General features: G+C 37.3%; 2 protein-coding genes across 2 annotated transcripts in view; one reads left to right on the forward strand and one right to left on the reverse strand.

Moving 5' to 3' along the window:
* LOC107596712 (oligophrenin-1-like) overlaps nt 1-14,457 on the forward strand; it is a 44,158-nt gene extending 29,701 nt beyond the window's left edge. Inside the window, exons 20-24 of the mRNA XM_016287513.1 lie at nt 1,301-1,627; nt 2,348-2,477; nt 8,406-8,456; nt 11,968-12,007; nt 12,343-14,457. Coding sequence (XP_016142999.1) covers nt 1,301-1,627; nt 2,348-2,477; nt 8,406-8,456; nt 11,968-12,007; nt 12,343-12,354 — 560 coding nt within the window. The 3' untranslated portion in view covers nt 12,355-14,457. The remainder of the gene's footprint in view (nt 1-1,300; nt 1,628-2,347; nt 2,478-8,405; nt 8,457-11,967; nt 12,008-12,342) is intronic.
* A 1,805-nt stretch (nt 14,458-16,262) lies between these two features.
* The window catches only part of LOC107596701 (androgen receptor-like), a 111,694-nt gene continuing 99,990 nt past the window's right edge, over nt 16,263-27,966 (reverse strand). The window contains exons 4-8 of the mRNA XM_016287502.1: nt 23,394-23,672; nt 21,567-21,711; nt 20,832-20,962; nt 19,646-19,797; nt 16,263-16,883 (exon numbers count right to left, since the gene is read on the reverse strand). Coding sequence (XP_016142988.1) covers nt 16,725-16,883; nt 19,646-19,797; nt 20,832-20,962; nt 21,567-21,711; nt 23,394-23,672 — 866 coding nt within the window. The 3' untranslated portion in view covers nt 16,263-16,724. The remainder of the gene's footprint in view (nt 16,884-19,645; nt 19,798-20,831; nt 20,963-21,566; nt 21,712-23,393; nt 23,673-27,966) is intronic.

Consider the following 27,966-nt stretch of genomic DNA (forward strand, 5'->3'; position numbering starts at 1 on the left):
TTCATGAAATTTGGCTTATTAAAGCATGCTGGATCTTTGCTTGTTCAGAACAGTGGAATAAAATGTTTTCCCCTTCTGGTGTACTTTCCAATCAAATCATTAATCTGAGTAGATCATAACTGCTTGTTTCCTGTTTGTTGAATTCGTGGGTGGTGGGATCTGTGTGTGTGTGTGTGTGTGTGTGTGTGTGTGTGAGAGAGTGTCAAGCCACCTGTTTCAGTGCATCTTTGATTGTGCTTAAACTTGGCCCTGTGTGTGTTTCTGTTGAGAATACAGATACGGTCATGGAGTATTAGGAGCAACTGGTTGTGTGGGAACCCCTGCCAAAATGCCACGTGTGTTCATCAAATGTGTACAAGTCTAGTTTGGCTAGCTCACCCACAACTGGTTGTTTTGACTGATGCTGTTCACACACACACACACAGAGCTCTGTTTCACACTCATGTCCTTGGTTCACACATGGCCATAGCAACCTTTTTTCCCTTTTCTTTTTTATATGACACCTGTTCAAACACTAAACTGGAGATTGTGAAAAGTTTTATTCATACCTTATTTCAAATCAAGGTACTTTTTTATGCCCTATATTCACCTTTTCTCAGTTAAATAACAAACTCTATAAAACACTTTTCCCTCCATAAAAAAACTCCTCATTGTGTCAAAGAAACTTTAGAGTCTGATGTAAATGCCAGCAGCGAGCAGAATTTGTACTCTTGGATATATACTAAAAGCAGTTAGCTTTTACCATTTCAAGGAAATAATGCTAACTCCACACCACAGAAAATGTCATTTCTTTCTTTTTTTTAAAGAGATAATTAAAGTTAGGTTAAAAGCAGCAGGCTTTTCAAAAGATAGACTTTGACCATGGCTTGAGCTGATAACAATCAGCGTGTTTGAGTTAAGTCATTCATGGCTCCTTTTATATACTTTTTTTTTTCAGTTAAAAAAATCCATTATGTTCTGGTTGTGTTGCTGCTGTTGGAATGAAATGACTCACTTTGGATAATTTGATTTTGACTAGTTGAGTCTTTATTGGCTTGTATTTCTCGTATTGTGGAAATACAAGAGGACGGAACATCTGTCAAGTTGTTCTCTTGATTTATTTATTGGAACCATCATGGCCTCCCTTTTTTAAGCCAGAACTACAGGAACAGGAAATTTTACATTTTAACGACACCCCTGATACAATCTCCCCTCTGCGGAATGTTCAGGGCTCAACTGTTGCAATTATGCTTCTGACCTGCCTGACGTTTAGTAGTGTTTTATCTAAACTGCCTGCATTCACTGACTCTTTGCTTTGCAGGGCGAGAGCAGAACGGCGCCACCCACAATGGCGGTGAACCCGAGGGAGACACTGGCCTCACCAGTCCGGTTCCTCATCAAAGAACAAAACTGACACCTCCTTCCATCTCTCCTCCATCTGTCCCGCTCTCCTCTCCGACATCTCGGAAGCCTACTCACCCCAGACCTGCTCTCCGGCCCTTGGATTCGGACGTCAGCATGCTTGAAGTTAGGATACAGGCTGGTCAGAGGTCAGACGCCATGGTGACAACCAATGGGGAATCAAGAGTGACAGTGAACCGAGCTCAGTCTTTTCAAGGAAGGAGGCCACAACTCAAAGAAACAATCGGTAAACAAGCAACAGACATGCTCAAACGGGCCATCACAGGTTTTTTTTTTTGGGTGTGATTCAACTGTCCTAATATCAGAAGCTTCATTAAAAGACATAATTAAAAAAAAAAGAAAACCTTATGAATTTGGCATAATCTTATATTTTTCTTATTTATTCACTGTTCACTGTTTATAAATAGGCCTATTTCAAAACTAGTGTCCATCAAAAATCAAAGTCACTTGGTTCAACTAACATAAAACTACTAGTCAAAAAACATAAAACAGGAAATTATATCATAGAGAAGGACCCCTGCAGACCCTCATGACCAAGGCCAATAAGTCTCATAAAATATTAGATAAATGCAAGATTAGTTAAGGTTGTAAAAGGATATTTATGAAAATGAATAATCCATTGAAAATATATTTTAAATAGTGGTTAAAATGTAGACATGCTTAACTGAAACTTTTCTTGAAAATTACAAAAGTAAACATAAAATGAACATGAAAACAAAGAGCACATGTCTAAGAACTTGGTATGGGTTTATTAAAGGATTTCTCTTTTCTGTATAATGGACACTTTTGTATGTCAGTGAACCCTAAACAACTGATTCCTGTGATGTAAGAGCACAGTATGGCATTTGAGGTTTGAATGATCATCATAGGAAGATGTGATCTAGAGTCAGCAGAACACAGACGTGCAGTGAGTCATGGTTGTAACAGGTGTGTGTGTGTGTAACAGGAGAGGCTCAGGGGGTGAAAGGGCGATCTTTCTCAGAGAAGAGTTCCATCTGCCGGCCACCCACTCGACCACCAGATCCACCCTCTCGTCTCCTCAATAAAACTCAGAACGAAGACACTCCAGCATCATAGTGAGTGCACATCGCTCACCACAAACCCTACTTTACAGTGATGCTACTGCTGATTTATGACTTAATGATTCTCTGTGGTAATATATTTTGGAAACTCCCAATTTATTTTTTGTAGTGTAATTTATTTTTTTGTTATATATTGCCAAAAAGCTGAAATATGTTGCAGATCACACAGGGAGTGGCGTTCGTGCAGCAGTGACAAGATATATCTGAGCAGCATTGGATTTGCATGCTGCTCAGGTGTAATTTTGGCACATTGATCCAGGCAGATTTGCACCACATTATTCCGGTTACTTGCTCGACACCTGTCCACTGCAATTTTCAAGTAACGCCACAGTTGGATTGAGTTCAGGACTTTGATTGGGCCATTGAGATACGTTTTTGTTCTTCTGCCACTGTGATGTTCACTTAGACTTTTCTGGACCTTCTGAAGGAAAAACTCGTTCTCTTTTTTTGTTGTCTTTGCAGTAGGGCTGCACAATTTTAAGGATGCATGCTATATATCAGCACCAAAACTTTTCAATCATTTTTTTTAGGTCAGTATTGGATATATAATTATTTACAAAAAATATGTTTTACATTTAGATTTCATTTTCCATCATCTAATGCTCACTTAAAGTTAATCTTTTAAAGTTAAACTAATATAATAATGTTTATTAAAATGTCAAAATGAATATCCATTTTTCATACTGTACTGTACGGTATTGTAATATCGTGATGTCTAAAATCACTTATATCATTTTAAATGACTGAATTTAGAATTTAGTATGGAAAATAGTATAGAATTTAAATATACATACAACGATTTTGTAAAACAGAAATGTTTGGAAAACTTTATCTTGCAATAATGATTTGAGTTCAATTCAATCTCAATCTAAACACTGGACATCTGTTATTGTTGCCACTTAGGTATATCAAGACCAAAAGAAGTCTTTGTCTCGAGAGTCCCGACTAAAGGCCCGTTCACACCAAGGACGATAACTATAAAGATAATGATAAAGATATAGTTCTAAAAATCGTTATCAATATTAAAGAATAGCAGAGTCCACACCATAACTATAACGATAAAGACAAAGTGAAACGATATCGTTGGAATCACTTTCAAAACGATTTTTCTGCAGCTGATGAACGATAAAACACTGACAGCCAATCAGAATCCATCCTGCTGTAACGAGCTCAATAATTTAAAGTGGCAGACGCTTAGAATAAACAGACGATATCGTTCGCTGGTGTGGACGCTAATATCGTTATCTTTATAGTTATTGTTCGTGGTGTGAACGGGGCTTTAGTCATGTTCTGCCTAAGCTTTCCTGCTAACAGAAAGAGTAACTCAGAACACTTTCAGTTGAGCCAAAAGTGAACTGAGTTTAAAAGAAGCCAGTTCTCATGGCATTTACATTATACCTGAACTTAGGATGGACTCAGATCTCTGTCTGCTTCAGTAGTGAGAGGGTCTCTGTCCACTTTTTATTAAAGGGTTAGTTCACCCAAAAATTCTGTCATTCTGTCTGAATTTATCTGTCATTAAATTCTGTGGTATTTACTTTATGAAGCTACGAGAATACTTTTTGTGTGCAAACAATAATAACATAATTTATTCAGCAATTCTTCTCCCCAAGTTACCGTCTTCCGCCAATTTGGAGAGTACCCCTGAACGTAATCAATGTAATCAGCGTTGTTTACGTTCAGCATGCGCGCGTTATCCTGAACGAAGGTCTTACGGGTCTGGAACGACATGAGGGTGAGTAATTAATGACAGAATTTTCATTTTTGGGTGAACTAACCCTTTAATTGAATATTGAAATTATTGTGCAGTAGTAATATGTTTTATTATTATTATTATTATTACTACCACTACTACTTTAGACCCTCAAGCCTTTTTGGAGGAAAACTTTGTACGAAGTTCACAATAGATTTCACTCTCTACAAATATTTATTAGTTATTGTTTCATCTATTTAGTTACATTTCAGCCATTTGTTCTTTCATAATTACACTATTCCATGCTGAAGTCTTGATTTTAATGCAGTCTATTTTGCTGCTCTATATTGTAGTACCTTTGTGGATTTTGCATTATCCATTCTCATGTTTTTATGAACATGTTCGGTTCCTGCCCTACCTGATGGCAGCACTGCAATACTTTGGCATATGGATGGGGCTTTTTGTGATGTGGGCAGATATACTGTAGATTTGTGCCAGCCAGATTGTTTTAGGCTGACCAAGAGCTGATCGTTTCCCACATTGCAGCTGGATCGCTTTTATGCATTTTGGCAAACTCCTGACATGCTTTCACATGATTCTTTTTGAGGAATGGCTCCTTGCTGCCACCCTCCCCATACAGGCCAGTGTTTCGCAGGACTAGTGCAATGGTTTGCTGGTGCGTGTTTACTCAGTTGTCAAGGAGCGAATGCTGTAGATCCTGCAGATGATTGTGTGGTCCTCTTGGAAGTTTCCTGGTTCACACTGTTTTGAGGGATGACCTTTTCTAGGCAATGTCTGGGAGGTTTGATAGTTTATCTAACCAACGGTGCCCACTGGGACAGCCAAACAGTTGGATATAGTTTTAAATGTTTTTCCAAATGCATTTGTTTTAACTCAGACCCAGGACTGCTCTTAACTCGTTGTTTTCACAGCAGTCCTAAAGAATCGCAGCTAGAGTAATGATCCCTTAACTGTAGGGTTTTTATCCAGAAAATGCAACAGTTATTTTAATGGTTCACAGGTAGAAGTCAGTTTGATGGCATTTGTGTCCTCATTAACGCAGTTGTTTTCCATCTGTGTAAACTCAAAACTTCTGCGACAAAGGGAGAGAATTCTTATTCAAACATCTTGGAGGGGGGGGGGGTTACAACAAATTATTTTTAACAGAAAAACACACATGAAATTTCTAGACAGTAATGTTTAGTTTCAGTGCTTGGAAATACAAATATCCAATTTCAGTGAAGGATTTGCAGGGATTGAGAAAACAGAGAGAGTTAGTAAAGCATCTGAAGCCTTCCACAAGCCATTGTAAATATATTATATACAGCAGACTTTATCTGTATAAGACAGCTAATCTTGAATCAAGCATAAATTTCAGCTTGTCATATCCTCATAATTACCATTCCATTCTATGAGTATGGGCATGGAGCAGTCATTTTATACCAACTCTGGATCTGAGAAAACATGGATGTGCTGGTCATGGTGTCAAACTGTCTTGTGTCTTATCTCAGAAAGGCTCAATCTATTTTCTTCTGAGAACACACATACACTCAGAATACTTACTCTTTCGTTCTTGTGGCAGACCACAAGATTAATAGTTTTGTTGTTGTTTTCAGCATAGTCTCAAAGTTTTTTTTTCTTCCCTGAAAATGAGGTGTGTTTGTACCTGGTTTGCTTTACTCGTGAAGGGACGTTTTTCTTTATTTACTCTCAAAAATTGGAAGTGAAATGTGACAACATGCCCCATAGGTAGGGTACATTGTAACATCTGAAGGACACGTTGTAACATGACCATATAACAGCTTAAAATGTTATCTGATCGCATGAAAAAAATATACAAGACAAATTAAAATATTTTGTCAATAAAATAAAATAATTATTTATTTCAAATAAAATAATGGTGCTGTTTAAGAATTAAAAATAATCTGATTTTGGAGTTTGACAATGAACATATTGCAACCATGCTTGGGATGGCCCACATAAACGAGCCAAAATGCTTTACATGTCTTGAACTAATGTTTGTTTCTCATCGTTTATCATTAAAATGTATTAAAGTAAATAGTGTGAATTACATCGCTAATGTCATAGAATAGCACGGCAGGGCACATTGTAACGCAGTGTTACAACGTGCCCCATCTGGGCAACTGGAATGTAAAACCGGGTACTGTCTTCTGATAGTTAGCGAAGCATTAAAAAATAATTTCAACTGATAAATGACAGATTGGAGATTAAAATAATAGCAGATATGTTTCATTTTAAATGAGTAATAAAAACTGAGATGAAAAATTTACTTAAGCCAGAAATATAATTTTACTACGGTAAAATAAATGTTCAGCGATATCTTCAAAAGACTTTTGAATTTTGGCGCACTTTTTTTCTCTATATAATGTTGATATAGTAACTAGTAAATGCTGTAAATTTGGTTATGCTAGCATGTGTCTAAATATTTAAACCACGTGCGTTACAACTTAACCCCGCGCTCCCCTACGGTTAATAATAATAATAATAAAATTTACAGATGAATTAAAACCAATAATGTCTTAATTAAAATCTAAAAATAGGCAAAGGTGTTTGAGAATCACTTTAATTATGAACAATAAGTCTAATGGAGATCCTCACAAGTGTAAGCACAGCAGTACCATCAGTGTTACAGCAACAGAATTACTGGTAAAATTAAAAAATTTTTTTAATATAGTTGATGAAAAGAAGAAAACAGAACAATGCAAGATATTAATAAATGAAAGAAAACTGTAGACAGAACTAGTTTAAATAATCAAATCATTATGTACAGAATTGAGCTGAAGGACGCTTAATTGAACTGCTTTGCTAGCAGGCTAATTAACTCACTCAAATACATATATATTGATGCACAATTTCATAAATATCACCTGCACAGATAATAAATTGAATGTACTTATGAGCTTGAACTTGAATGTGCTAGACAGAATATTTAACTGAGACTGTAAATATAATATGTTGTTGCCATAACCACATGCTCTGCATAATGCTGTTCCCTATAACACAGAAAATTAATATCTAATATATAGTATAATAAAAGCATGACGTTCATAACAAAGTAAGTGCTTCGTAATCTAATACGGTTTTAATGATAATTAAAAGATGAAACGGTAATACTAACCGTGGGGAATTTTATCATGATTTATCGTCAAACCGGTAATCGTTACATCCCTAGCTTCAGTATACTCCTAGTTCAACAGCTCAGATTTTCACATGTGGTATTTTGTTGATTTGCTTAATAAGTTAATAAATGTATAAAATAATTTTATAATTCTATAAACTTATAATTTTATAATCCGATCCTTGATTCTGATTGGTTGAGCCACGTTCGAAGCTGTTGTAAATTACTCTACAAACATACACCTTTGTTTACGTCTGTGTGTTGCTCGGCAACCACTTTGGTGGAACCACAACCGTTTCTGAGGAGCTACATTGTTTGGCAGAAGAATAATGTTTTTATTAATATCATTACATTTTATTTTATTTGTTTTATTTTGTGAAACCTTGCTATATATATGGAATAACTGTTTTATAAAAGCAATAAGCCCCGTGAAACTGTGGTTTACAGTGAATTTATAACACGCTTCGCGTCGTGCCTAACAATGCCCCTTAGCTGTTATAAATTCACTGTAAACCACGGCTTCTTGGGGCTTATTGCTTTATTTTCAAATGGTTTGAACATTTTGTTAATGTTTGGTGTTACATTTTTAGCCACTGTGAATTTTGTAAAGAAAATATTTATTTTTATAGAATAAAATTTCAGACTAAAGTGAATTAAATTTGACTCAAAATACTAAAAGCATGACGGTTCTGTCAGATATCCTCATATTGTCCATATTTCCTTAACCGTTTCAAATGCACATATACATGCACACGCACTGAGTTTCAATGCAAATGTCAATACATGTGAATGAAATTTAAGAGCGACTCAGAACTCAAAAAAAAAAAAAAAACCTTTACCATGTTTAGGATTCAAGACTCCAACTTCAGCCTCAGAAGAAACTGCAGCATTTTATGATTCCTGTCATCTGATGAAGTTCATGTTTGTAATAGCCTACAGGTTGCAGCATGTAAACAACAACAGCACGTGAAAAACAACATGTGAAAAATATGGACAAAATAGTTGTATTCAGTCTTGTCTTATTTAGTGGATGACTTCTGTTCACGATCAGCGATGCATTGATGTATTCTTTTTCTCTCTTTCCCCGTAGTGTCGCCTCCAAAACCAAATTTTTTGAGAGCGCTTCCAGGCAGATTGGGAGGTACGTGTGTGTATGTAAGAGCATGTGCTGGCTCAGGAGTGTGTGAGTGTGTGATAACCTTTCATTGTTTCAAGTAGCTGCCTGACTTCACTTAGAGTGCAGACAGTAAAACTCAGTGCGCTTTTGATGTGGTGCTTTTAAATAAAGTTGTGTTTAAGACAGGAACACATGCTGAAAGTCCTTGTGTTACAAACCGAATAAAAACTAGACTAGACACATATCTGATCACTTGTTTAGTCCTGCATGGTGATATAGTTTAAACCTTTCAAATTGATGAGTACTTCATAGCAGGCATAGGCGGAGCGTGTGTAAGGCTGGCCACGGGGACTTGGGGCAAAAATGCCACTAAATTGGACAAAAATGACCCTGCACAAACAAATTAAATCTGTTACGTCTGTTGCTAACAAAGTGAATATGAATAGAGAGTGCCGATTGTGGCATTAAATTTAAGATCTGCTCATGTTGCACCGTATTTAATTGAAGACGTTTTTACAGTGTTGCGCATTTGAACCAATCACACACATATCTGTTGAGCTTAGGAATGCAATGGCCAATCAGCCTTCAGCGTTCAGATGAGTCATCGTTCAAACTCATCAGTTTTGTTGAGTGCGCGTGCGTTCGCTGACTAAATTCCAGACTCTTGCGAATTCTCTCATCATAAACAACAAAGCGCAGATGTACGTACAATGTAAGTAATAGATTCATTTCACAGTGTATACAGCTTCAGTGATTATTATAACCATAGTTTTGTTTTTTTTGAGAGTGCTTAAACTCGCGATAGATCAATGTGAGTGATAATGTCACTTTCTATATATAATTTATTCGCTGTTTGAATAACCGTGGAAAGGAAACGTTATATAATTATCAATTTCTAACGTTTTTATTCAATTGTAATCACGCCTACAAATTCATTGCCATTAAACATTTTTTTTTAGCCTACATGACACCCATGTCTGGTTCTTGCCTAAAAAGACAGGTTTATGATGTTAATACATTTGGCTGCTTATAGCCTTACCCTGGAGTTGGTTCACCCTGCGCCTATGATAGCAGGTAATTCAATCCAGGTCTGGGAAAAGGCAACATGCACACACTCATAGAACACTCACACTAAGATTTGCACAGGCACGGTAGCCTTATTTGAACCCTTCAAAAATCAAGATCATCATCTTTTATTCATTCCTCATGTTGTTTCAATCCCTTTCTTTCGTGGAGCACAACATGATAAATTATGAGTAATAATTTGGCCACTGATTTTCAAGCAAATTCAAATGAATTCCTTTTCAAGCTTCTAAAAGCGTCATAAAACTGGTCCGTATGACTTGTGTGCTACTTTAGATTCCACGTCTTCTTCATTATCACAGGAGCCTGTTCTAGCTCTTTTCTAACCGAATGTCTGGGTCATGAACAAATTGTTCTTTTAGGTTGAATCTTTTCAGTGAATTGGTTGATCTGAATCAGTATTGTGAATCTGAATCAGGGATCTGATCTGATTGAGTGTTAACAACACGGTCATGGGTTTGATTCCCACAGAATGCATGAATTTAAAACATTTACCTTGATTACATAAATGTAAACGATTAATTTATGTTCTGTAAGGACTTCATTTTCTAATCAAACGGAGTCGATTCAATGAGTCAATGATCCAGTAACCAGTAACAGCAGTTAACAGCTGGACATTATTAGTAAATAATGACTTCATATAACTTGATTTGGAATATGGTGTATCAATCATACAAAACATTTTTATGGTGTTTTTTTTTTGTGGTACTTTTGGAGCTTGATATCCCCTGGTCATAAATGTAATGGACCAGTTTAATGGCACTTTTATGTTGATTTTCTGTCAGTTTGATGCTTGAAAACTCCAGTTATTTTTATTGCATGAAATAGAGCGTCATTCTTCAGATTTCTCCATTTATGTTTCCTAGAAAATTGAAAGTCTCGCAGTTGAATAAGTTATGACAGAATTTTCATTCTTGGGTGAACTGTTCCTTTAAGCCCACGAGTTCACATAAGGTTGCTGTGCCTGTAGCATTTTGCCAGACAGGAAAGTGCAGAGAAGTTAGGCTATAGCTTTGCAGTCGGTAGCGAGCTACTGCTCAGATATCAGGCTGTGTGTGGACAGTTTGTGTGTGATCTAAAATCAGTATGGCCTGATCTTTTACTAAATTGTGAACAATGAAATGACGAGCAGTTTGGCAAGTTCAGCTGCCGGTTCATGTTTAGAAGGATTCTCTCCACTGCTCGTGGCTGCTCTCCAAGCCTGCGCACACACTTGTGCAGTTCAAGGCCTTTTACAATGCTAGAACAGATTCCTGAGGGAACTCACAGAGGATACGAAGATAAAAGGCTTGACCAATGCAAAGCATCAAAGTTAACAAAAATGAACGTCTGTAATAAAACACCACACCCCGTTCATTTCACGAGCCCGTGCACAGCGCTCACTATGAGGGTGCCCGTATTTCAGGGGCATACTATCTAATGTACTGGTGACTGAGCAAGTGACATTTTAAAGGAATAATTCAGCCAAAAATGAAAATTCTGTCATCATTTATTCACCCTCATTTCATTCCAAACCAGTATGCTGTTATTTTTATTGGAGAATTTTGAGGATTCTTTGTCTTGTATACTGTGACAGTTTCCAGTGATCATGGGCTGTCAAGCTCCAAAATGACAAAATAAGTGGTCTGTATATGCCTCATACAGTCATATATTCCAAGTCTTCTGAAGCCATACGCTATCTTAAATCAATATTTACTCTCAAATCTAATCAAGTATGCAGCTCTCAGATGAAATACAGTTCGACATCATGAACATCAAACAGCAGTGGCTTAAGCATCAGTGTTATATCAGTAGTATTTACACAGTCATACTTTGTATTATTTTGTTGAGCTAGCTTTTGTTGTTTTTAGATTTTCAGTTTTCATTTTAATTTTAGTTTCATTTTATTGTAATTTTGCTATGTGCTTTCATCATTTTTATGAGTTTTAATTCTTTCTTAAGTTCTTTCTATTGGTCCTTTTCGTTATTTAGGTTTAAATATATCCGTTTTCATTTTTATTTATTTATATGAATAATTTCAGTACTGCAACAAACATAGTTCAGTTAGTTGCCATGCTAACATTTCTAATCTTTTAGTTTTTCATCTAATATCTATATTTAATTTAATTCCAGCTTTATTTCAGTTAACAAAAGTGTTTTCAGTAGTTTTAGTGAACACGTGAACAAACATTAAAATGTTAAAACGGCACCATACTGAATTGTGAACTGTGAGTTAAATGGAATCGTTTGATGGTGCTTTCAGGACCTTTTTGGTGCTCATCCCTTTGTAACAAGTCAAAACTGAAGTCTGAAATAATTTAGTTGAAAATTTCCCACAAAAAAAACATGTAACAAGAAGTTTGGAACAACAAGAATGTAACTAATGACTGATTTTTCTTTACTGGGTGAACTATCCCTTGAAGTTGCTGAAAAGAATTAAATTCATAATAACTTACTGTTTTGTGTCCTACAGTTCCTCTCCAAATGACTCACCTGCAGCTTCTAGAGATGAGGTACGGCATATTCATATTCATTCTCATTTTTATTATTAACTCTTTCCCCACCAGCCCTAAAAAAAGTTGCCAGCCACCGCCAACATTTTTTTATGTTTTTCGTAAAACTTGATTGGCCCCCAGAATGTTTTGTTGTTTGAATATCTCAACATGCAATATGTCAAAAGAAAGCATTGAAACAAAAACCATCAAACAAACAAAAACTTTATTCTAGCTTCATTTTATCAACATTTTTTTGAATGTGGGTATGTCAATGGCGGGGAAGCGTTGTCTCATAAATGTTAAGGTAACCTATAGTGTTAATGCTCATTATTGTCACTTGTTTGTCTTTGCAGAACTCAAAGTAAGAACTGCCTTCCAGTCACTGCTAAAACTTGTGGATCAGTGTGTTGTGGACCAATGAATGCACATCAGTGGTCATGAGACTGTGTATCCGTGTATGGCACAGGCTGGCATCTGGTCATGGTTTTGAGAGATACATTATTGTTACTGACAGAGCATGAAGGAATGCTCCTCAACTCCAGTTGAGTTTTTTTGTGAATGAATTGGAAAAGGTACTGTTTTTACTTTACTTTATTAAAACTAAGTCTTTGATTCTTGCTTGGATCAAAGAACAAAAAGAAAAGCATTTTTCTTAAACATTTGGACCTTCCTGCACACAATAGGAGAACTCCCTTCCATTCTCCCGCTTATTGTGTCTATCAGTATCTCCCCTTTTCTGTGACCTACTTAAGAGACCGATAAGATATGGTTTCCCATCTCACTCTACAGATGCACTACCGACTTCACTCTAAAAGCGATAGAAATTGGTATAGCCCAGATGTATTATATAATATTCCGAATCAACACTAATCAGTTTTTAATTGCGCAGAAGCTGAATATGCTTTATTAATTACCTGTTATTATCTGTGTAATTAGTAACTGGAGAGAGATGAATAACCTGGGTGCTGCTTCTAAATCTTTCTAAAAAAACAGAGTAGTTACTGTAATTGCAAAGTGTCGCTCCTTTTATCTGCCGAGACATGCTAGTGGTATTCCATCAACAACAAAAAAAGGGGATCAAGGACCTTTCGTTACTTCGACTAGTCCACAGAGCAAAGTTTGCTTCAATGAGCTTTTCTCTCTCTCTCCCTTTTTTTTTTTAAATTGTCAGTCGACCTTACTGATATAAAGATTAGTTTTTGGAACTTAACTGGACTTTTAAACTGAAACATGAGCCTTTATGGATTTTTTGGTCATTGTGAATCTTGAATGTGACAGTTAAAGATTTTGTCTCATCCTCATGTTCACACAATTGTAAATGTGGGAATTGAGTATATGTCAATGTTTTTGGTACTTAAGATACAATAAGGTTGAAATTTTAGGTCACTTTATGCGGGTTTGGCATGAACTCGGCTTCAAATTTGAAGCAGACTGGAGCGCATTCTTATGTAATATTATCATAAAGCTCCAAATTTCTAGTTGACATTTTATGTAAATATTTTGTTGTTTCTTAAGCTGTTTGTCAAGCTCTTAATACCTAACAGTCCCTAAACCTCGTTTGAATGTACCGCTGCAGGAAAATGCAATTTTATTAATAAAATAAAATAAAAAAAATGAAGTGTGTTTGTTTTTTTCTTATGAACGTAAGCCGTAGATGAAAGTGCACTGAGCCGACACAAAGTAGAAATAAATCTATGCAATGAAATGGCCTCATGATAATAATCAATAAATAATAGGGAGGAGAATAGACCCTTGGAATCCAGTTAAATTAAAACAGCTGTGCATCAGTCAAAATCTGAAGTGCAAAAAAAAGTCCCCACCACAGAAACGCTTCTCGTGCCCAGTTGCTTTTGCATGATATTGTTTAGGTCCACCCAATTCAGGGTGTGTCTCACGAAAAAATTCCAGGGATCAACTTTCAAGATTTTCAAATATTTTTTTTTTATTGAATTGAAAGCGGTAAAACACAAACAAACCCGATTTACACAGGCTCTACACAACAGCAATCAGATAAGCATTTTCCACACGAGTAGAAAGCAGTTCGCAAACTGCTCGAAAAAAATCGCTAGTTAACAACTGCCAATACAACATTACATAGCAGTAGGCCTACTAAATAATCTGTGAAAAGCGTGCATGCACAGACACACACCCACTCTCACATATACAACTGCTGTAAAAAAAGACTATAAAGTTACAAAGATTTAAGTAACAAACATTGTTTAAGCCAGAATTTCCTCTTCTAGTCATACAAAGCCAAACTATCTAGCTCTTCCTTCTGTATAGACAGGAATTATTCACACCAGAGAAAAAAGCTGTAAAAAAGCATTTGCTAATGATTAGTCGTGTAATTGCTCATATCAGCAGCAAAGAGAGTTAAAGAACCAAGTCATTGTTACAAATGTGGGAGTTTTTATATGGGTTACAAAGCTGAAACAGGACACAAATAGATGGGGAAACTATATCAGTGAGAAATCCCCCCCGCCCCCCCAAATTTATAAGAGAAAACCCATTTTTAACCACAGGAAGCATCCTGGTGACATGCAGACTGTTAAGACTCTAGGTTCTCTTGTTCATGTGAGAGCAGAACCATTGGTAGGATCCAAACAAACCTTTTTTTTTGTAATCAACACAGGCCAAATTCAGTATTTTGCAAAAGACACCAAAAAAATGTCCTTACTGCCTTCTTCCCCTTTTTAACACCTATAAGGGCGGCGAAGCAGAGCCTGCTAACAGATTTACAAGAGCGCATATAAACATACACATTTTGCTGGTTGATCACACCGCACACAGTAAACCCTAAGACTTTAATGGAAAATCAACACACAAAGTTTTACATCATAGCTCATAAGAGATGTGTTAAGAAAAGTCCCAAGTCAGCTTATGGATCATCCAAGCACGAGTATTTTCACGAGCGCAGCGCGAGGTGTTACAAAGAGTGTCGCTAACTGACATATTACAAGCTTTCTATTGTAAACAGACAATAATAAGACAGCGAGAGAGTGCGTCTCCCGCAAAGTCGGCGTTTGCATGCGAGTGCCGCCTCCGAAAGTCCGCCGGCTAATGAACGACTTTGTGATCAGACTTTGGCTTCGGCTCCGTCCTACAGCGTTGCGTGTTCGTGGTGAAAGTCGCGAGCTCTTTTTTGGCATGGTAAAAGTGCAGTTTGGAGTTCTGCAAATTCTAATGAGTGCTTTTGGGCCGTCTAAATGGGTAAACACCTGCGTGTAATTGCGCGGTGCTCGGTGCTGTCAGCGCAGAGGAGCTGTCTGTGACACCCTATTCTCTGCCTGGCACATTCAAACCGTCAACATGCTCCGCGGCGACAAGAGCTCGAGCAGCTAAACCACATCTCGTCGTTTGAACTCGGCAGAAAACTCCGTGCTCTGCCGAAAGTACACCCCAGGTCACCCCGGGCCTGACAAAGACAACACAGCGCCGCGATTTTGGGGCTCTTTAAAGAGTAATCTACATACATAACGCTGCAGGCATTATTCAATCATTTAGAAACGGAGAGCGTGCGGAGAGAAACAGTTGACACGACGTCTAGATAATACGCGCTGCACCGGGGTATGAGGAAAGCGAGTAAAGAGGTTCCTTTCTGACAGATAAATAGAAGATGATTTAATTGAAGCAAAAGCGGAGTAAAAAATACACATGCCTCTTTTTTGTCTTTTGTCTCGTTTAAAGCCATAGCTCACCCGAAAATGATCCCTCAAGTTGTTCCAACCCTGTAAGAGGTTTTTTTCTTTTTTCTACCAAACATTGAATAAGATATTTTCAATAATAATAATAATAATAAATAAATAAATAAATAAAATGCTGGTCACCAAACAGCTGGTGGCAGCCATTGACTATCATAGCATTTTTTTACCATCCATGCAAGTCAATGGCTGCCAGAAACTGTCCAGTTACTAACATTCTTCAAATTATGTTCCTTTCAGAAGGGATAACTGCTGGTTGAAAGAAAGAACAAAACCTGCTTCACACCATGCTGTCAGTTTGAGAAAATGAGCTCAAATGATCTCTGAGGAGAAGATAGACAACTGTAATGATGTAATGGTCCTGCTACTTTTCAGGGCCATTTTTCAAAAGGAGAGAGAGATGAGACTGATATAGAAAGGGAGGGAGGGATAGAATGGGAAAAATTCTAAAAAATAAAAAAGGAAAATAAAAAAAATCTGTATCGTTCAGTCCCGTCGCTCGATTCGAGTCCAGATTAAAAGCATTGCAGGCTGGTTTAGGCTGGACCAAACTGGATTAGGCCAAACTGATATTTTGATTATGGGCTCAGATGAAATTTCAGTGTGATATTTTCTCCAACCTGCCCACCACGTTGTAACTCTTGAAGGATAACTGCTGGTTGAAAGAAAGAACAAAACCTGCTTCACACCATGCTGTCAGTTTGAGAAAATGAGCTCAAATGATCTCTGAGGAGAAGATAGACAACTGTAATGATGTAATGGTCCTGCTACTTTTCAGGGCCATTTTTCAAAAGGAGAGAGAGAGATGAGACTGATATAGAAAGGGAGGGAGGGATAGAATGGGAAAAATTCTAAAAAATAAAAAAGGAAAATTAAAAAAATCTGTATCTTTCAGTCCCGTCGCTCGATTCGAGTCCAGATTAAAAGCATTGCAGGCTGGTTTAGGCTGGACCAAACTGGATTAGGCCAAACTGATTGGCTCATATGGCCTGGGTAGGGTTGGTATGGATCAGTAGTTCAGGGGTGTAGTCTTGTCATTTGTGAAACAGGATTGGTTTAGACAGGCCGGCGAGGATTTTTGGCACCTGGACCGAGATGATTTCTGCAATCATTTCGGGAAAGCAGACCTTCGTGGGCAGAGACCGAGCTTGGACAAAGAGGTCAAAGGTGAACTGGTGCAACTTCTGAACAATCTGGGTGAGGGAGAGAAAAGAGAAAAAGAGAGGAAAGGAGAGACAAGAACAAGCAAAATGACAACATGAAAAAATGAAATGTGAATGTGAAATAAGAATGAAATGTGTCATCATTTCCATGTGCTGCCTGCATTGTTTTAGAATCAGATTTACTAAATAAATGACATAAATCAGTTAATGGCACAAACACAGCCAAAAACAAAATTAGCAGTGAACTCAGTGCGCATGTTGCAGATCACCATCTGAGGCCGGTTCTGAGTGTTCAGTTGTGGATGATGCAGCAGACTACCACAATCTGGCATACTATACTGAGATTGTACTCGGGTTGGACCGATAAACGATGCCATCATCTATTGCCGATGGCTGACAGACATCGCGAGGTTGAGCCGGCATCATGATTCCTTCCCCCCCACCCCCCTCCATGTACTACGGAACCTCTAAAGGGAATCAATACAAGATGGGAGGAAAAAAACTTTCTCTCGCAATTAGATCGTTGGGTAACCATACTGTATATAAATTGTGGGCATCAGAGAGTCACTATTAATATGCAGGGCATTGAAACCGCATTTGAATGCGAGCTTGTGTTTTACTTTCATTTTCGAGATTTGCGATCACACACACTCTGTTTATACTACGGAGCGGCAGTATTTACCACACATTTTACAAGATTAGATGTTCGTCAATGGTGCTCAGGATCTGAAAATCATTCGCCATCTTCCCCAGTCATCTCTTCTAACTCTCTTAATGTGGTAAGTGAAATTGTATGTCCGGTAATGTAACAGGCTACCGCTAGCAAGCGGCTAACCATGTCCCTTTAGTGACTCAGTAGAACACGTTATAAGTTTTCCATGCCTTTCCGTAGACATTGCCCAACCCTAGATTGTACAGCATTCACCTGCATTAGCTCTTTAAAATGCTGAAAGTGTGCTTGACTACACAGCACATATTCCTGGTCTTAATGATCTTCTCCATCATTTGATGAATTACTGCTGCCATGATCAACAAACATGTACACAAAAGTCTTATTCATAAAATTCCTTTTACTCTCTGATTAAAGGTTCACTAAGCAATATTTGAAAAACGCTTTTGACCACAGTGTCGGACAGAGTCCCAAAACACGCTTGTAGCCAATCATCAGTAAGAGGTGTGTCTAGTAATGATAGAGAGAAGAGAGCGCTCAATTTGAGTGCACAGCACGGATATTAGCAGATCGACTATAGATAGAGAGAGATGGTAGAAAAAAAAGAGGCAAATATCAGAGGAACAAAACATTAAAAAGTAGGGTTACGATCAAGCAAGAGGTAGGACCCGCGTAAATGTCGGAGCAGCTTTCCAGCAGTGGAGAGAACTCAAGGAGCGGGAAGGCCTGGAATCGGACGCCGAGGTTGCGTTGTGTCTTCCTGATAGGTGAATAACATTGATTTGGCATTGTTTCTCACAATTTATCTGTGTTGGCTTTTATTCGAATATGTTTGTGTGCCATTTTCGCTTGTTTCCATGTTCGTCGTTGCTATGGCTGTGTACATACGTGTGGGGCGGAGATATCAAAATAGGGGCGAGATCCTGTTGGGGTATGGGCTTGTTTGTTTTGGTGCTTTCAAATATCAACATCGATTGGCAAAATTCGCTTAGTGCACCTTTAAGTGTAACATGGTAAATTAGGCATTAGGCATTCCAGTAGCTTGGAAAGTAGAGCACAAAGATAATATTTTGAAGAATGTGTGTAACCAAACATTTGCTGGTCCCTATTGACTTTCATAGTATGGAAAATATATTTGATTTAAAAAAAAAAAACAACCTTCAACTGTTTGGTTACCCAAAGGTTTGAAACAACATCAGGGTGAGTAAATGACGACAGAATTTTTATTTTTGGGTGAACTAACCCTAAGTCTCAAGAACTAGGTCTCATGCGATGGATCAACTGATAAAATGCATAACCTGAATGCAGTGTATGTCACTTCAGATCAAAGTATCTGCAAAATTCAAATAGCGCTGAGTATTGTGAATAAGGTACATCAGTAATGAGCCTAATTTACATATAATGGTGTGTTTGTGCTGAAAAGAATGACAGTTAATTTAAATACACTTTCAGCAAGTTTAGCATCTGGTTAAAACTGGACTGCAGATTGTTAATGATTTAAAAAAATGCATGTAATAGAAAAAAAGAACTTTTTAGTGAATTTGCCTGTAACGGTCTTATTTGTGTATGAGAACACACACGTCCACTCAAAAGTTTGGGGTTGGTAAGATTTTGCAATGTTTTTGAATGAAGTCTCTTATTCTCACCAAAGCTGCCTTTATTTGATCAAAAAGACAGTAAAAACAGTAGTGCTGTGAAATTGTTTTACAATGAAAAGCAACTCTTTTCTATTTCAATATCTTAAAAAATGTAATTTATTCCTGTGATGGTAAAGCTATTTCTTAGCATCCATTACTTCAGTCTTTAGTGTCACATGATCCTTCAGAAATAATTTTAATATGCTAATTTGGTGCTCAAAATGATTTCTTATTTTGTGGAAACCATAATTTTTTATTAATAGAAAGTTTGAAAGAATAGAAAAATTTTACTTGAAATATAAATGTTCTGTAACAATGTAAGTATCTTTACTGTCACTTTTGATCAACATGATACATCTTTGCTGAATGAAAGTATTAATTAATATTACTGTCACCAAACATTTGAATGATAGTGTATCATGCCAGTATTGCATTTAAGACTCTAATCAGTATTTTAGTGTGTGGCGTGTATGTGTGTTACTAACTGGTTGCAGTGAGTCCATCAGTCGGGTCAGCTGTTGGAAGCGCATGGCGCAGTTGGTCTTCCTGCCATAGTTGATTAAACGATCAAGCTCGTTTATGTATGTCAGACGCAGCTCATCAAAACACTTCTGACTCTTCAGCCCCTCCACTGGAACTGCACAAATGGAAATAAAAACCTTAATTTGAACATGCACACATACCTGCATACGCTTGAATAAGAACATGATTTTATTGAAATGTAATGATTTTGTGTGTTTGCTTATTGCATTTTGCATGATTTATTACACTGTGGTGGTGGTGTTTTTTGTAATACAAATAGGAAATACACTACAAACAGGTTACACAAAGGGACCGAAACTCTTAACACTAGTCTCTTAGTTTAAAAAAAAAAGTCAGTTTTTTTTTACTTTTTAAAAAAATGGTAAATAAAAGGAGGTACTTAACCTTCAGTGGGTCACACTAAATATTATATGAGCTTTATTTTCTTTTCATTTAATAAGAGGATTAAAAGTATTGTGACCCTGTTACCATAATATAGAACATAAATACAGACTGTATTTGTGTGATTAATATTTTCTAGCATAAGTATTAAATAACATCAACATTCAATAATATATAAACACAAAATAATAATACATATAAAAAAATTAAATAAAAAACAAAATTGTAAATAAGTAAGTAAATCTTAAATATCAAATTATGTCTAAATTAAGCTATCACTCAGCAGGGGATAGTTCATTTGGGGGTTAAATGTTGGTTAATTTATATTTTCAATTATATTTTTTGGGGAAAATCATGCAGTAACTGGGTTGAGCACATAATGTGAGACACAGCTACATTTGGGGAGTTGGCATTTAAAATTAGTTGATAAAAATAATTTATACTGCAATGAATTGAATATTCACAAGATTGTCAAAAGTGATTTGATTTGTTGAATACAGTCTAAAAGCTCTTTGGACAGACTAAAGTCAGGATATAGATATTTTATATTAGCTACTTGAAAAGCTTGACTCATTTTATGTTATAGAAGATTATATAACATATATCTCACACCGGAAAACAAAAATGATGCCTCTAATTATTATTATAATTTTTAAAAAATGTGTCATTAGGTGTTAGTATCCATACGTACTTTGTTCTACGCACGCACGCACGCACGCACACACACACAAACAGCAGTACACTCACTGATGCTGAAAAGGAGGAGGGCCTTCATGCAAAAGAACTCTTCCTGTGTGACCTGCAGCAGCACAAACTCCTGCGAGAGGTGCTTCATCTGAACACAGTGCTCGTACATGCTGGAGATATGCATCCTACGACTGACAGATGGGGGACAGATTAATTGACATACACAGAGAAAGAAGCAAACAGAGAAACATCTGACAATAACAAACAGTGGAAACTTTCCACTCGCTAATTACCATATAGTACTGACTACTGAGTAAAGTTCTGTCAGCAGCAGTGGTATGGGATTGGCCAAGATGCATTTAATGTTTCAGATAATGGTGAAAAAGGCCATTGAGAGCATGTGAACCCCCCCAAAAAATCCAATCTCTCCTGGGATTGTGTTTGTGACAAAGATCCTCCACACCATAATAAGCCAGCAGTAAATTATAAATGAATCTTGGAAGAATCCACGACGAGACTTATTGTGTGCATGAAGTACAAGATATGTACCTGCCCAGGAGAGAAAGAGGAAGATAGAGAGAAGGAATAAGGTAGAGAAAGGGTCGCTGAGGAGAAATGAAAGAAAAATGAGTGAGCGGAAAGATGGATTAGAACATTTACGAGACAAACAAATGGACAGAAGAAGAAAATGGAATGAGAGAGAGAAGGCAACAATGCAGAACACAGATGGGTGTCGGACACAAAAGAAAACAGGCAAATAAGAGCAGAGCGGATGTGAAAGAGAATGAGACTGACTCATTGAAGACCAGGTCTGGCGCAAAGAACAGCATCCGCGCGTTGGCGTTCTTGTAGGACCTCCAACCCAGTGCAAAGACCATCACTCCCATCCAGGTGTGTTGTATGACTGTCATCTGATCATCCACATGCAGGTTACGGAAACCTGAGAGACAGGAGAGATGGGAGAGATATTTGTGGTTTGTGTTTGCTGCCTATAACTTACAGTTTGTCAGCAGCTTGGGCACTATTTTTTGAGACCAACTGCATTTTCAACTCTATTTCAGCTCCACCATCTCATGCCATAAATTAGATGTTACTTTCAGAAAAAAAATATGCATGTCAATCTGAACCGAGGATTTTCAGTACATTGACTTGAACCAAATAAAACTGTTTGAAGAAGACCAGGCAGCATATGCACCGCTTTCAGGAAACAAAGGGGAAACAAGCTGAATGTTCTGGGATAAACTTGATCTCACTTCCCTTATAACACATTTATCATTGGATTCAGTGCAGATTAAAATGCCAGGCCTCACAGTTTTATTAATGCTATCAATAACAGGAAATCGGAGAACTGCAACCAATCACATCAACCTGATTCCATCAACCAATAATACGCTGTCACACTGAGCTTCAAAAAAGGGTTCTTGTCAAGCCACACCCCTTTCGCTTTCTATCACCCATCCTGCTGTTTTTCTCTCAGTATTTGATGGTTTGCTGCCACTGCATTTTACATACGACTGAAGTCTGCCTTTGCTTTTCAAAAAGCCATTTATCAAAGCCATTAGAGTGAAGTAGATTACACAACACCTCTCAAGCCTCTCAATTGAAATACAAACCATAATTAAATCACTGAGAAAAAACAAACAAAAACAAACAATTCTCCACTGATGTCCCGACTTGAATCACCAGGCAGGATCTCCATCTTGTTATTATATTATTGTGTCAATCAGGGCCATCCTTAGCTGACACAAGACCTGGTGCGAGGGAGGGGGGGGTCTTTGCACCGCCCAAAGGAGCAGCCCTGGTGTCAATGAATATTAAGTGTGTAACATATAAAGAAAAAGAAAGATCCTTTAAAAATCTAGTTCCTTCAAATTGTACATTTTGTATTCATGTTGGTTTCATATGGGTTTTAAAAATATATAAAAAAATAAAATAAAAAAAAAAGAGTAAAAACAAATATTTTCATATTTTCTTTTTTCAAAACAGGTTTTTCATTCTATTGTTGAAGGTAAAAAGGTTTTTTTTTTGTTGCAAATATCATTAACTATTGATTGATAAATATATCAAGTGTTTGGTCACATCACATGACATTTTACTAACCTTGTCTTGTAATGAAAAAGTCAAATGATCTGATATAAGAGACTGGCTAATCTTTACAAAGTCATGAGCATCTGCATGGGTCCTCTCATTACCTGATTTATGTTTCTGCATATTTCTGCATGATGTTGGACCACATAATTCTGATTTAGTGGAAAAAAAGCTTTTAAAAAATAAGCAGTAAAGTGGCGTTGCTGATTTGTTTTCCCAAATAAATAATAAATGACTATATCCACCTACATCAAAACATAACTGAATTCAAATTATTCTTTCAAACATTTTTTTTGAAAAGGCTTATTTTGTTGTTATGCTATCTTGACAGTTTTAATTATATTTCCTTAAAAACTATCAAAAAACATGTTCATCATAGAAGAGGTTTAATCAAATTTCTATACAATTTATGTTTGTGTTTTTTTTGTATTTATTATTAATAGATACAAAAAATGAGCATCAAGGTACTGACCCCTTTATAAAAAGCAAAACTGCAAAACTGAAATAAGTGAAAATGTGACATGCTTAAGTTACCTGGAAGTCCTTTGGCCCATTTCACTACCTTGACAAGTTGCCTCTCTCCCAACTCATTAAGGCTGGTGAGGAGAGCAGCTGCCGAGTCAGGCTGAGCATGATCATGGCCAGCATTCACCACCTCGGGCTCGATGGCCTCCAGGATGTTCAGGAAGATCAACTGTGAGTGGAACGTCAGGCTGGGCTTGGGCGACAGGCACCTGAGTGTCTCTGATGGGCCCTGAACAGGGCCGACCTCCTCCGGACATTTCATCTGTCCGATCTTCCTCAGCTTGCGGGCTGCGGCACAGAACAAAAGCAATATACTGTAATAAACAGGGTGGGAGTACTGCCTTTGTTAATTCAACCTGCACAAAAACACATTATTAATCTCGAACACTTCTTTATTTTATCTAGCACATATTATTAAGAAGGCAATGAAGCAGGTGGTCTCTGAATAATGAGGTTGGCATGATCTTATTTCTGCTCTTGAATATCTCTATTATACAACAGAGGATAAAACCTGCACTGCGACGGCTAGTCTCTCCGCCAAATTATCTCCTGCCAGTCAGCACAAAGAAAGATTACTGGCTACAAAACACACCTGAGACAACATGCTTTTCACTACAACAAAGGACCTGACAGGATTAGCGTAAATGCATTGATATATTTCTGTAACGTGGAGCAGAACTACAGTCATTCAACAATGCAAAACATATATCGTTTTCCTAATTCTTGCGGATGTGCATTCTATTCTTTCACCAGAAAAGGCTGTTTGCTATGCACAACAGAGTAAAGCCATCTGTATTCTCAGGCTGCAGCTAATAAAGGGAATTAAACGAAGATGTAAATATGCGTGCGTGTGTGCATGTGTGCTTTAATTAGTTGCTACAGTAGCAACAGTTTCGCTCCTGCAATTTTGTTATGATGCCCAACATTCACAGTTTCCACTCTGAATTATAAATCAGAGATGCTCATTATTCAATGGGCAGTGTTAGGGTGAGGAATGAAAGATTATCGGTATGATTTACAACTCGCAGACTTTAATGGCGCATTACGAATGCCGATCTAAAATGTAAAAAGCAAGTTCTATTAAGAAAAAAATTGAAGGTAGCTGATTTAAATGCCTAAAAAGCACTTAGTTGCTGGCTAACAGGACAAACTCAACATGAAAATGATTCAGCCCTCTGAGATCCCCACAAAAAGGAGGCTCCAATTTTGCTGACGAGAGACCAGAGCCTCTCTGCTTGTAGTCTAAAATGAAGTGTGGTGAAGAGATAGACAAGGGGAGAGAGTGAAATAATAACTTTATCCTGAGGTGGTTTACCAAAAGCCTATGGGTTTGCGGTAAACTTGTGGCAAGGTGCCAAAGACACCACCACTGAGATTCTCTCTTCAAAAGACATAAACCTGCCGCTCTGGCAAATACAAGCAAAAATGTAATGCAGATGGCAAATACAGCAAAAAATTGCTGCTGCAAAACACTGTCTCCTGCACCTACATTTGCTAGATTTGCTGATATGTCTTCAGCATGGAGTAGAACTTCACTCCAGTGTAGAGTGGAGTAGAGCTTCAGCTTCAAACAGGCTCTAGACAGACTTAAAATGAAAAGGAAGACCTATAATTCTGTATATTCTGTAATGTTAACATTCAGCGTATGGACTGCGGCAAATAAACACCAATTGTGCAAATCAGCTTTGCACTGCAATGGCTTTAGATGCCAGTTTAAATAAGCCTACGTCCATATCCAGCACTCCTCAGAAGATAAAGTCCACCCATGAGAGAAGATGCATCATCACGTTATCTCTAAAGTGAACTTACTCAATTGGGCATTTCTGAAACTCAAAACTTTGAAAACACGTGTGAAGTCATCCAATTGAGTTTCTCTGAAGGTATGTAATTGGGTGAATGGTGTTGCTGAGAAAATCTTCTCAGACTTGAGCAAGAACTGGAGGAACAAGGTGAATGTGTAAAAACTTCACAGATGAGTGAGAAGCCAGCACTCAGTAGCGGATGCCGTAGATAAGTGTTTACTTATATATAGTGTAACAGTTTACTGTTACATGAAAGAAAACGTTTTGTTTCAGAGTTTTGGCATTCTGGGCTCCACTTCGAATCTGTGAAAAGTTTTGAATGATGTGAACTTTGAGCCATAATGACAGATATGTGCATAAAAACTTCTGTCTCTCACTGGCAGAAAAATAGTTTTGGGACTTTTCGGATGCTATAAGTTTTCAGTCTTAAAAGTGTTTTAAACGTAGGCATGAACTGAGAGACCATTTGTGAGAATGAACATACTACCAATTCAACTAATAAACAAAGATTTTTTGGAATACTTGTTTGTGAAGAAACGTGATTATAAACTGAAAAACTTGAATTTCAAAAGAAAGAAAAAATATTCTGCACTCAAATTGCCGATTTGCATAAGGAAAAAAGTGCCACTCTTTAATGTGGTAATTCTTTAATGTGTAGTATGTTTGTCTGTTAAAAAACCCTTCATATTTAGAGGCCCTCTGAGAAACAATAACTATATACTTGTTAGAGGCATTCCATTTTTTTTCTGTGGATAAAACAGTGATAAAAATGGCTCAAAATGAGCAGGCTACATTATATAGTGAGAATAAAACCCTTCAAGGCAAAATGTTCAGGAAAACCCAGATTAGAAAAAAGCCTGTAAGAGAGAATTTCAAACAGACAAAGACGTGTTGCATTGCAGCTAAATTCACAAAATAAACCCCACAAGTGATACATCAGGGACCTGCAGGATGATGCAAGACCTGATCACTCTGTCAGGGTGTATTTTTGACTGTACGTGATCCCTTCTGTCATTTCTGTCAGGACCACTATCGTCAAAGATGATTGACAATTAGCATACAGTTTGGATTGGCGGTATGGTTCCGTTCTGGGCAAGAACTCCCTGCGCATCCATGCAGCCTAGCATGGATGAGAGCAGGGAGAGCAGCGATAACGGGTACACAGAACAGAATCAACATAAATGTATTGCAGATATCGTTAAAGTTCAATAATTTTATGTACACATTTTAGAATTAGTCTGATTCAAAGGATAATCAGAAGGCTGAATCCTGACTGACAGAGGAGGAGGTGGGGATGAGGAGGGTAGTTAGCTATTGAGCAATGCGAAAACTGCTGATAATACTGAGGGACCTTATATATGAATGCTTAGATAGGTGTCGTATTCCTACAGGTAGATGGGGATCAGCTGATGCGAGCTTGACTAACGTGACCTGCCAGAACTAACGCTATGCTTGATGTTTAAATGTGTGATTTCTCTATATGGTTATCACAACTTCTGAGTAGGCGTGATTATATTTGCATTATTATGGTATTCTGTGAACAAAACGAAGGGAAAAAAAAAAAATTCCTGAGCTGATTGCATTACACCAGGGCCTCATTATTTCTGAGCTGTTTACTAAGGAAGACAATTACAACAAACACGACCACAAAGAAGAGAAAAGTTGAGATAAAGAATAGTGCTAGGGTGAAAGCATGAATAAGCGAGAAACAGATAGGATGCATTTAGTTGTAAATTGATCCACAGTGTTATTTGAGTCCAAAAGGTGAAATGCGATTACAGTCACAGAATTCAAATGTGTCAGGGAAGAGGGCTGGGCCGTCCACTTGTCCACCGCCATCTGCTCTGTTCAAACACTCAGTTACCACAAACAGATGTATTGTGTGTGATGGTTTTACAATCACACTTGTGTGCTGTCTACGATTCGTTTTTTTCAACAGGACGATTTAAGTTTTAGTTCCACAACTAAACATTTAAACAAAAACAAATGAAAAAGAAAGCCAAATAAACCCCCAATCAAACTAAATAACAGTGTGGATTAACATAGCTAGCGAGTTTTAGGGGGTTTTTTTTCAGCGAAATTTTTTTTCTTATTATTTCTTATTAATTATTTCTTAAAGCTTATATAGCTTTGTTTGCTATATTGATTTTTGTAGTCATGCATCTTATTGTGTTTACATTCTTATTTATTCAGATGTGATCTGTTTATACTGTTGAAAATATAAAAGATAAAGGCGATATACAGCATGTTAAAAATGAATAATGAAAAATCACATTATATACTGATTAAACAAACAGAAATGCATTTTAGACTTGTAATGGTTAGTCCAGCTCTGCCTTTGTCGTTGCATTAAATACCTGAAATTAGATGACTAAAACATTAAGAAAGACTAGCAAGACTTATATAAACATCAGAAACATGTGGCCTGGTTTGGTCTTAGCTGTTGTGAGCCTTGGAAAGGATTTCGTGTCCATTTCTAAGCATTTTGTAATCCATCACTTCACTGTCACATCCACACTGAAAGATAATCGACAATTCATCTACAAATGGAAAATATTTCACAAAACTGGCAATCTACCCCGGCTAGGCTCATCCCAAGAGCTGATTGAAAGATACTGCAGGAAGTCGCCACGAACCCAAAGATGACATCAAAGGATTTACAGTGCTGTCTTGGCTCAGTTAGTCAGGGTGCAAGTGTCAAGCATCCTAAAGATACTGCATTACTTTGCACTGTATGTGACATGCACAAGGAAGATGAATGTGAGACCATCTGTTACAAA

Source organism: Sinocyclocheilus grahami, unplaced genomic scaffold, assembly GCF_001515645.1.
Source record: "Sinocyclocheilus grahami isolate Dianchi unplaced genomic scaffold, SAMN03320097.WGS_v1.1 scaffold12.1, whole genome shotgun sequence".
Classification (NCBI taxonomy): Eukaryota; Metazoa; Chordata; class Actinopteri; order Cypriniformes; family Cyprinidae; genus Sinocyclocheilus; species Sinocyclocheilus grahami.